This window comes from Idiotropiscis lumnitzeri, unplaced genomic scaffold, assembly GCF_059441095.1.
Source record: "Idiotropiscis lumnitzeri isolate Australia: NSW breed Sydney's pygmy pipehorse unplaced genomic scaffold, RoL_Ilum_1.0 HiC_scaffold_50, whole genome shotgun sequence".
NCBI classification, from domain to species: domain Eukaryota; kingdom Metazoa; phylum Chordata; class Actinopteri; order Syngnathiformes; family Syngnathidae; genus Idiotropiscis; species Idiotropiscis lumnitzeri.
The window spans coordinates 754,343-765,801 of record NW_028283588.1 but is presented as its reverse complement, the minus strand read 5'-3'; the positions used below and the strand labels follow the sequence as shown (position 1 = coordinate 765,801).

General features: G+C 40.1%; 1 protein-coding gene and 1 pseudogene across 3 annotated transcripts; one reads left to right on the top strand and one right to left on the bottom strand.

Moving 5' to 3' along the window:
• Positions 1-5,896: 5,896 nt before the first annotated feature.
• Positions 5,897-8,179, top strand: LOC148315718 (uncharacterized; annotated as a pseudogene).
• On the bottom strand, positions 8,134-11,437 carry LOC148315717 (uncharacterized). 3 transcript variants are annotated; one of them, XM_088287400.1, is made up of 3 exons: positions 11,375-11,437; positions 9,923-10,770; positions 8,134-9,335 (listed from the first exon to the last, which is right to left on the bottom strand). In XM_088287400.1, exons 2-3 carry the CDS (start codon positions 10,751-10,753, stop codon positions 9,003-9,005), a joined length of 1,164 nt encoding a protein of 387 aa, XP_088143526.1. In that variant the 5' UTR covers positions 10,754-10,770; positions 11,375-11,437; the 3' UTR covers positions 8,134-9,002. The 3 variants fall into 3 exon arrangements, with proteins under 3 accessions (XP_088143526.1, XP_088143524.1, XP_088143525.1); XM_088287398.1 differs by having other exon boundaries at positions 11,042-11,431; XM_088287399.1 differs by having other exon boundaries at positions 9,923-11,431.
• Between the last annotated feature and the right edge of the window lie 22 nt (positions 11,438-11,459).

Below are 11,459 nucleotides of genomic sequence, written 5' to 3'. Positions count from 1 at the left end.
GTGTCAAGCGGCCCCTAAGTTTAACCGAATGGAAGCTCCGGAGGAGGAGGGCATGCTCGCGTCACAGTTAAGCCGAAGAGAAGCACCTTCCCCGGGCACGGGCGGTGCCAAGCGGCCCTTAAGTTTAACCGAATGGAAGCTCCGGGGGAGGAGGGCGGGCGTGTGTCACAGTTAAGCCGAATAGGAGCACCGGGCACGGGCGGGGCGAAATTAAACCGAGTTCAATCGAACGGAGACACGCTTCGGGGGAGCAGGTCCGGCGTGCATGACAATTAAGCCGAAGAGGAGCACCTCTTCCGCCCGAGCACGAGCGGAGCGCGAGGCTGTCAGTTATGAATGAATAAATGAATAAAAAAAATAAATGAAGAATGCCACCTTTCATTTCACAGGGCACACCGGACGGCGTACCAGCAGGTAAAGGTCGAAGCAATTAAAAAAATACAAAAAGAAGTAATTGAATAAATACAAAAATAATGGCTGGGGAATAAAAAAATAATAAGTTTTAATAATAATTTTTTTTTTTTTGTTATAGCATGAATTTCACTCTCTCTCTCTCTACCGTGTATATATATATATATATATATATATATATATATATTTATTAATTATTTTTTTTTAAACATTTTTGAAGGTGCACCACTACTTCGCACTTTTTTTTTAAAGCATTTTTGAAGGTGCGCCGCTACTTCGTGGATTTTCAGTTTTCGCGGGTGGTCTCGGTCCCCATTAACCGCGATAACCGAGGGTTCACTGTATTTTTTTCATTATCGAATTTTATTTTTTTCTATTCAAGTTTTGAGTTCATTTTCGTTTACTAAAATAACCTTGGGCTGCAACTACTATCACAGCAACGGCTCATTATATTTTGGCTGCTAAATATGCCAATTTGTCAGAGAGAAGACCGTGACAAAGAATGGCCCAATCGCAATAAACACTCTACACCATACGTTCCTCGTTGACGTGTACATGGGGTGTTGCAGAGCACAGGTTCCAAGCGTACCGATATTGCAAAATTGGGACAATGCGTGTGACGACACCAACTTCCGCCTCCTATGTCATCGAGCTTGGCGGCACGTTATCATTATGTATTTATTTGTAACAATTTTGACGTTGAGAGTGATATTAAAACTTAAGTAATGTGGTAGTTAGGAAAAAACCCTGGCTTGGGACCCACCGGAACAAGCTATAGCTTCATTTGTACTATTTGAGGCGCTCTCACAATCTGCGGCGCATGCACACAAGGTCGCTAAGTACGCTAGCTGCACTCGGACAAAACACGTAGGTGACTTTAAAAGAGTGACCGAAATTGCACACATGCAACTGTTTATCATAATGTCATAATTCGATATGTACATTTGAAGAGAATTTTTTTCAGCATGGGCACAAGAATTCCACCGAACATCGCCAGTTCAATGGGATTTTGGTTAAGTCCGCAAATAATTGTGGACAATATACTTTGGCTGCGCGCTCGAATAATTTTACTCGTATATACTTCAATGAGGGTGTAGTGTGGGTATCGGGATCTTTAACACGCCCTAACACGAAGCTGACTCTCCAACCGCCACAGCCTTTTAATGACGAAATTATAAAATAAACAAAAACACTGTTCAACAACATAAAATAAAATAAAAAATCACATCATACTTACATTTATAAACTTTAATCCTCAAGAACATTATTCTCAGGTTGACCGAAAGACGAGGACACGGGAGCGCCTCGGGCATGTTCTTCTTCCTTGTGTAGGCGAATGACATTTTAAGGTGCTTGTCCGCCACCTGCTGTGCTGAACTATGTATTAAATAAGAAAAGCAAATTGTTGAATGTTTTTTCCCCAATGAAGACTGAATTGTAAAATACCCGGAAATGGCTTTTCTGTTTTATTGTGCATTTAAAAAAAATTCAGATTGTCCTTTTTTGTTGAGATAATTGTTGAATATTGAAATTGCACATGTAACTGGTAATTTAGTTTTAGATATTATTTGAACCAGTGGAGGGCCATGCATTTCACACCTGGGCCTTCAATGAAGTCCTACTTCGTCCTACTTGAATAAATCCCCCTCATAATACCATAATTTATGACACCACGGGTGGACAAACAATATACAGAAAAGCACTTAGACAGCACTGACCGAGTGTTGGACGATATAGCTTCTCTTGAAAGGTCCGTGTTGAAAATGGCCTCGCAAGTGAATCTTCAATTTCTAAAGATAAAGATGTCTTTTAATTGTCCCATAACGGGGACATTTGCAGTGTTACAGCAGCAAAGATATACATCACACAGTGGCACCGACGTAATGTAGCCGTTAATGTATAACATTGGCAGCAGGCATTCATAAAAAGCATGCAAATATACACAGTATATACGTATATACACAGATCCCCATGTATATACACACTTACAGCCCACAACATATACAAGTGTAAGGAAACACTCCTAATGCCTGTCTATGGTTCAGAGGGGAAATAAATAAAAACGCTGCAATGATAAAAAAAAATACTGAATGATTGAAAATACTGCAATGATAAAAATACTGCAAGAATAAAAGTACTGTACCCAGCCAACATGTCCAACTGGGCCCCAAATGGGGTAAATGCGGGATTCCTGGGTACCAAGTGGGAATGGGCTAGAAGTGGGCAATGGTACAGGGTTCCATGTGGGCGCCATCTGGGATTGGTGGGCATGGGCTTAAACTGGGCAAATGTTGTGGGTGCAATACGGGTTGTGTATGGGCTAAGTGGGCATGGGTTAGAACTGGTAAAGATAAAGATAAAGATGTCCTTTATTAGTCCCACAATGGGGAAATTTGAGGTGTTACAGCAGCAAAGATATAGCTCACACAGAGTCGGCGGCGTAATGTAGCCGTTAATGTATAACATTAGCAGCAGACATTCATAAAAAGCATGCAAATATACACAGTATAAACGTATCTAAGTGTAAGGAAACACTCCTAATGTCTGTCCATTATACAGAGGGGAAAATGCTGTAATGATAAAAACTACCGAATCTACTACTGAAACCATTTATAGGTCCTATTTGGGTTATGTGTGGGCTAAGTGGGCATGGGTTAGAACTGGTCAACCATGTGAGGGTCTCATATGGGCTGTATATGGGCCAAGTGGGCATGGGTTAGAGCTGGTCAACCATGTCTGGGTCCTATTTGGGTTATGTGTGGGCTAAGTGGGCATGGGTTAGAAGTGGTCACCATTTATCGGTCCTGTTTGGGTTATGTGTGGGATAAGTGGGCATAGGTTAGAGCTGGTCAACCATGTCTGGGTCCTGTATGGGTTATAGATGAGCTAAGCGGGCATGGGTTTGAAAATTTGTTCTGGAGCCTTTTTGATATTTAATGCATGCTATGCTAATAGTAACCACCCGAAGACTATTCTCAGTAGAACTATTCAATGGATGCCAAAACGATAGAGACATGGCCATGGAGCCTATGCTGCGAGATTGTGAAAGGACTAAAATAAGTGTAGGATTTTTGAGGACCAGAAGTCAGCTTTTATTAGGTTTGACATTGATTTAACTTATGGAACAATGCAAATTATGGTCGGGTTGTTGTTGGACTTTTTCCGCTTTTGACTAAGGGACGGGTGTTTTTATTTTCTGGGACTCTTTAGAACAAGCGGCACGGTGGCGGACTGGTTAGCAAGTCCGCATCACAGTACAGAAGTGCAAGGTTCTCCCTGTGCCTGCTAGGGTTTTCGCCGGTTTCCTCCCACTTTCCAAAAACATTCATGATAGGTTGATTGGTCACTGGTCCAAGGTCTGAGTGTGAGAGCGGATGGTTGCTTGTCTCTGTGTGCCCTGCGATTGACTGGCAACCAGTTCAGGGTGTACCCTGTCGACTGCCCGAAGACAGCTGGGATAGGCTCCAGCACTCCCGGGGACCCTTGTGAGGACAAGAAGCAGTACAGAGGATTGATTGATTTATTAAAATTAAAATTAAATTCATGTATTTATCTATGCTAAATTTAACAAGGCTGGACGTTATATTTTGTGAATTTACATGTACCCCCAACTGTGACTTAATAACCCTTAAGGGACAAGATAACATTTTATAATATTCCAGACAGCTAAGATTGTCATCTATGAACTATTTGACAAGGCAGGTCCAGCATTGTCAGCCACATCCAACAGTCAACACAGTTACTTTTTTTTTAATAAACAAAATCAACATTATTAATTAATGTTATTTTATTAATTCTGTATGCTGTGAAAGATCTTTATTCAAAGTATATTTGAAGTTATTTCTACCTTATTGCTTGATTTTTGTAGATTCAAGTTGGAGTTGTCAAAATTACAGATTCTTTTGAAGGCAGCATATTCAAACTGTGAGAAAAGGAGCGAATGCAAGCTACGCGGTCTTTGAGGTGCGGCAGAAGAGCTGAAAGCACGGTGAGTCCCGAACGATAATTGAATTAATTAATTAATCTTGGGTAAATGTCTGGCTCTCATTTTTTAGACTTACTTTACAATGTGTTTTGTAATTTTTTACGGAGCCCCTCTGGTGCCACAGTATGAGAAAAAAATATTTTTTGCTAATCTGTACCCACAGTTTACTAAACTGTACCCACAGTTTACTAATCTGTACCCACAGTTTACTAAACTGTACCCACAGTTTACTAAACTGTACCCACAGTTTAGCTAATCTGTACCCACAGTTTACTAATCTGTTCCCACAGTTTACTAAACTGTACCCACAGTTTACTAAACTGTACCCACAGTTTAGTAAACTGTACCCACAGTTTACTAAACTGTACCCACAGTTTACTAAACTGTACCCACAGTTTAGCTAATCTGTACCCACAGTTTACTAATCTGTTCCCACAGTTTACTAAACTGTACCCACAGTTTAGCTAATCTGTACCCACAGTTTAGCTAATGAGCTAGCGTTCACGCCCATGCCATGACGTCAAACGTTTGTGGGTGTTGCTTGATAGAGCAGTACCCACGCGGTCGTATATCTCTCAAGGTAAATTCTATTAGATGTTATATTGATAGTACGAGAGTATAGTGTGTTCTGCATCGCTTAAAGACTTGTAATTCCGTGATTTATGTTCACGCCCATGCCATTCCGTCAAATGTAAGTAAGGTGTACATCGCTCTAGTTCGTGACTGTTGCTTGATAGAGCAGTATTAGCAGCGAACGGCTACATTTAGCCTCCGTGTTTTCTATTCGTGCGTCACGTTTTAAACATTTTTCGCGCATTATTTCGCTCGCCACAAGTCACCCAATCATGACAACCGTCACCCTAGCCACGGTTTGATTTTATTGTCGTCTTTTTGGCGTATCAGCAGGCATCAGTGGTTTTAGTCGAGCCCTCGTCGGAGAAGTGTACAAACACTCACGAATCACCACAAGAGGAGACAAGTACGTCTCTGACATTCACTGTAAGTACATTGTCTAAAGTTACTTTTATTTCACGACAACAATTTGTTGTGTTTACTGCCGTGCTTGTCGTAAATTGCTTAATAACTCGCTTCTGGGCTATGTTGGGTTGCTAAATATGGCTGTATAATGAAACTGTGAAACGATGGAAACAATCATGCATTCTTATCTATTCATTTTGTCAGGATGACATGACATTTTTGTAAACGTGCAGAATCATATTTTCAAAGTACAATACTGTAGTTTTACTTTGCATCTTGTCTCTTTAATTGCCTTGAGACGATGTGTAATGCAGCAGTAGTGCCATTTTACTCCTCTGTTTCAGAAGATGGACTCGAATTTTCTAAAATTTCTCCAAGACCAGCGAAAGTTAGATGATAAAGTCATTGCCACCTTTATCGAGGAGAAGGTATGTACAACAGGCAATGACATGTCATTTAACCAATGTGGGTGTTTAAGGAAAACTGATGCCCCTGCAAAAGTGCTTGATGAGCCACATGACACCGCTTCTGTGCATTTTACTGCATTGGAGGAAACAGCCAAGGTGCCTCCATTGGACAGTGAAATGGTGGGAGCAGTAGGTGGACTGTTAGAAAATGTTATTGCTGATGAAGAAATAGTCTTCAGACATTCATTTGCTGATTATGCCACTTATGATGTCGATGACACCCTCGACGACACCATCCCCATGGAGCTGTTGGTTGAAAATCCATCCCCAGGGCAAGAATCTCATCCACTTAAAGCAAGAAAACTTAAACTGCACAGGGGAAATGTTTTCCATGAATTAAATGCAGCCTTTCAAAACGGCACTGTAACTACTGATGAGCTGCTGGTGGAGATCGAGATGTTCCAACCCAATGGAGCAATGGAAAAGGGAGAAGATAATGGTGGTGTGTTACGTGATGCCTTAAGTGAATACTGGGAAACATTCTTCAGTAAATGCACTCATGGAAGCACAATGAAGATACCAATGACACGACACGACATGAAAGACGAATGGGTTAACATTGCCAAAGTTATGGTCCTTGGATACAACATTGTGCAATATTTTCCCATAGCATTAGCCAAGCCCTTTATTTTGTATTGTCTCGGCGTTGACCTGATGGAGAATGACCTGCTTTCGGCATTTTTAGACACAATTCCCTCTGAAGAAAAACAAGTGGCTGAACAAGCGATGATTGATTTTTTGTCTATCGCTGGATCTGAGGAGTGGATGGATTTCCTCGAAACTCACGAGGTTAAAGTTATTGTCAATAAGGGGAACGTGAAGAAGACTTTAATTGAGGTGGCACATAAGGAACTGGTTCAAGATCCCGCCTATATTGCTGAGTGCTGGTCCAGTATATTGAAGGAACTGAAATTACCACTGGGAGGCCTGGAGGAAGTATATGGTAGCCTTACCCCAACACCAAGAAGAGTAATCGCCATGTTACAGCATGAGGGCCTCAACATGAGAGAAATGCAGAGTTTTGAATTTCTGAAAAAATTCATCAGGAGTTGCAACGAACGTCGGCTCAAGAAATTTCTTCGATTTTGTACTGGTAATCTTTCACATCTTTACGATTAATCCTAATTCTGTCATTTGTTTTCACTTGTCAAATTTGATATATATATATATATATATATATGTATACATATGTATATATACATGTGTATATATATATGGATATATATATGTATATGTGTGTGTGTGTATATATGCCAAAAGAAATGTGCCCTCAGCTGACTTTGAAACACGGGGGGCAAAATTTTTGATTTGTGGGCCACAATGGGTTCTCTTGACAGAGGGGCCGGACCAGCAACACTTGGATGGAGTGTTTTGGTAACCTCACTTTATCTGAGAAAGAAAATACATATCGTATATGGAGAAAATATATGCTCTAATTTTAAATGAAAATGAATGAAAACATTGCAACAAAATATCTGTCTTAGGGTGTGTCTCCTAGTGGGGACACTTATCAGAATTACGGGGAAAATAAAACATGAACAAGGTTTATTTATTTAATTTTTTCAACTTCGGCGGGCCTGATGTAAACGTTTAATAAATACACAGCTATTGAAGGCAATGATTAGAGAGCCTTCATTTGAGGTGATAGACACGAGTGTTCTAGTATAGAGTTGGTGGTGGTATGTGGTTCTAAACTAATATTTTATTTTTGTTTTCCAAAGGTGCAGATCTTTTAGTGGCTGAGAAGATCCATGTGCGATTCTTTGAGGCTGAGAACCTATTTACACGAAGACCAATGTCCCATACATGTGGCTGTGTTCTGGAGGTGGCCAACAACTATGGGTCGTACCCTGAGTTGTCTGAGGAATTTGGGAATGTACTTGATGCCAACATGTGGGTGATGGACATAATTTAGTGTCTGTTCTGCAAAATCTATTCCCATATACTCTTAGAGGGTTTGGCGGCTGTTTTGTCTGGAATTTGTTCATAATGGTATTTTATAATGTAGTTGCATGGTCTGATTCATGGGGGCCAGATTTACTGTTTTATGCCGGTATTTCATACTCTTGGACTGCAAGTCGAGTTGTTTATATTTACTGACTATTGAGTGAGTCATTGTTTGCATAGTTGATTCTTTGCAAAATTATGAAGCAATTTTGTTGTGGTAAGACACAATTTTGTTGCCTATGGTTGTTATGCAACAGCTTTAAGACGTGTGTTTTTTTTTTTGGTTTTTATAAAATTGCTCCACTGCTTGTATTGCAAGCAGATAGTTGTGTCGCTGGGGTCGACTACGATGTCTTGTTTTACACAAATTTTATAAAAATTAAATGTGCAACTGCTCCTATCTGAATTTTTTTCTCAGTTAAGACAGTGACATTCACTCAGCTCTCAGACAGACTGTATGTAGGAGACATTATTTGCTGAATTGAGTACCCAAATCTCAAGTCTACAGTTATCAAGTTGTCACCTTGTTGCTGTCTGATTTGACAGTGTGCATTTGTGTGAATTTGACCACTTCGCTTCACATAAATAGTTTCCACAAATACATTTAAGGATTGAATAGCAGTTTCAACTCAAGATACTTTGGCGACCTGAAAATGTAGAAGACAATCAATTTTACTTTTAGAATTTATTTGAATCACACACATGTATTTTAGCGAGCTTGAATGTGGCTTTTTAAATACCAATCAAAGATCTTTACATGTTGGCTCAATGCATGTCAATATGCGGAGGAGTTTGCAGCAATTTATTTATTTTACAAAACCATAAATCAGCAACAGTTAATTTGGGTAGAACCATCAAGCAAATTACAAAATATATGTACAGTATATATCAAATGAATTTCAACAATTCTCTGTACATTTCCCATGTATGTACAAGAATGGGTGCACACACAGTCACAATAAGTGTACAAAAAAAATTCTAAGTAAAATTACACATGTTGTAAAACACTTGATAAAATCCATAATGAGCAGAATGCTTCAAACTTAAAACAATTTGTCATTTAGTTATGTGAGGGCTCCATATAAACAGCAGTTGAGGTGTGGCGAGGGGGCACACACACCATTAGGGGGTAAGACAGGGCACATTGATTAATGGTGTGATACGTTATGGATTGTAAAAGGACTTTGAAGCCTTTTACACCTGGACTGCATCCATTAAAGACCTAAGAGTGTTATTAGCTCCTCTCTCAAGTTGAGGTAGTTGGTCGTGGCGATATATCCATCCACTGGGACTTGGAGGTTGTTCTGTGACATTATGTGTGTACACAGAGTGAACACATCAGCATCACAAGCAACATCATTGCGGTGGATGCAGTCACCTTCACACCTCAAAAAATCCTCCTCAGTCACTTGGCACAAAAAGTCCTCTGTGCCATACAGCTCCGGGACCAAGAACATGACATCAGGCCGACCATGAGGGACACGCTCATTCTTGGATGGACGAATCAGATGGCTGTTCCACACCTCCTTGACTGCATCCAACTCATCCTGCAGGTGATACAAAAACAATTTACATAAATGTTTTAAGAAACATATTAACTGAAAATATAAACTATTTCGAAGACTAATCTCAGCTCATTGTGCAAACACAGATGCATTCACGTGGAAGTCACCAAAATATGAAAGTGGCATGGAGAAAGTGAAGGAAAATACTGGCATTAAGTAGTTCAAATATTATCTGATCATCCATCCATTCACTGAGGTCAAATTTATCTGTAGCGTACTTCTGTGTCTGTGTCTATAAGGAGGTAGAATTAAAACTAAGTATGGTAACCATAACTGAAAAAATGCATGTTACAGTAAGGTTTGGTATGTTTGCAGTTACCACTGACCATTGGGTCCTCAACTTTTTACCAAGGTAGGCAAAACGAATGCACTGCAGTGTGAAAGCAAGGTGGACATAAATCATCTACAATGTCACGGAAAATGTCTGGATTTTTTTTTTTTTGTAAGGTTCTGAAAACTTTAAAAGCGAAGTTGTATTCATGAGAAGAAAATATAAAAATGCATTTATAACTTGACCATGATATGGCAAAAATTATTCAATAAAGTGCTTGTGAAGTGTTACTACTTGCCTGTATTAAACCAAGAAAGCAAAATAACATGAGGTTCTTGTCCAAGAAGTCACCATCAAAATGTCCTTCATCTTTAAGTCTGTGGAAGAGGTCCAGCCAGAATTCCACACACTCTCGACGGAGAAAGCCCCACCAACTCTCTATTCTTTGATTTGATGTGCTTCTTCCAACAACAAAGCTTTTGCCACCAGCATGCACATCAGTGTGGGTCCGACGAAGTAATTGCTGCATATCACGGATGGAACTGTTTTCTGTCCCCATGTCTGTTCTCACGATGCGCGCACATCCACCTAATTCATTAATAGTTTCAAGAAAGTAGCCACTGATGACTTTTGGATTACTGCTTGTGTGGTAAGCATTCAGCCACAGAATTCGCCTTGAAAATCCATCGATGGCTCCATTGATGCAAATGCCAAATGGCTTTAATTTGTCGTATGAGTCGACATGCCATACAAAATTTGGACCCTTGGCAAAGTATGCTCGCCTGTGCAGTCTTCTTCTCCTTCTAAATGTCGTGCCCTCTGGGTCCATTGCGGAAAGGAGCAGCCGTACATCTTCCTTTCGTACATGCAGTCCTCTGTCTTTACATTTGGTGTACATCCACCGGTAGCCATGCAACGCTCCAGAGCCCTGTAGCTCCTCTCTGATGAATTCCACAACTGTCTCTGGGTGGTCATAATGGATTCGGCGGAACAATCCATGCTTCTTAAGAATTCGTTTGAGGGACCTCAAACTCAGAACAATCCTGTGTTTGGAGCCCAGCACACATAGTATGTGTTTGTAGCTCAGGCCCAAATGAAAATAGAACTCTATGAGCTGAAGTTGGTCCATGATCTCATGCGTGCATTCTGTAGGTGGAGCAAAATAGAATTATGTTTTGATTTCTGATTACATCGTGGAATAGATAGAATATGTGATCAAATTATTAATTAAAATATTAATTACATTTAAATATGTTTACATACGTTAAAAACAATAGTTGTAATATCATATTAACATAAACCTCATGGCGTGGCAGCTATTAAAGCAATACTTTTAGCTAGGAAAAACACGGGAGAAAACGGCAGTAACCACAAACTATTATCATTACACAAAAATAACCGCAGAAAAGGTACTTACAGTGTTTGAAACCCCAAAGACGTAATTGTATCCTCTTGTAATGCGACCGAGTGAGTGTCTCCTTCTCCAGCGAGGACTGGATGATTGCTTGCGCCGGGCGATTGCTTAAAAACGCAGCGAATGTTCAAAACATGACGCACGAAAAATGAAAAGAAACGCGCTGGCTAATTGTAGCCGTTCGCTGCTAAAACTGCTATATGAACTAGGAACTAGAGCAATATTACCATCATATAATATGAGGGAACGAAAGTGAAAGTAAATCACACCATGCCGATTCGACAGAACACTACACTACACTCTAATACTATCAATAAAAAAACAAATTGAATTTACCTCGACGTGTATACGACGGACCGTGAGCTCATTTGCTGAATTGTGGGTACTGCTCTATCAAGCAACACCCACAAACGTTTGACGT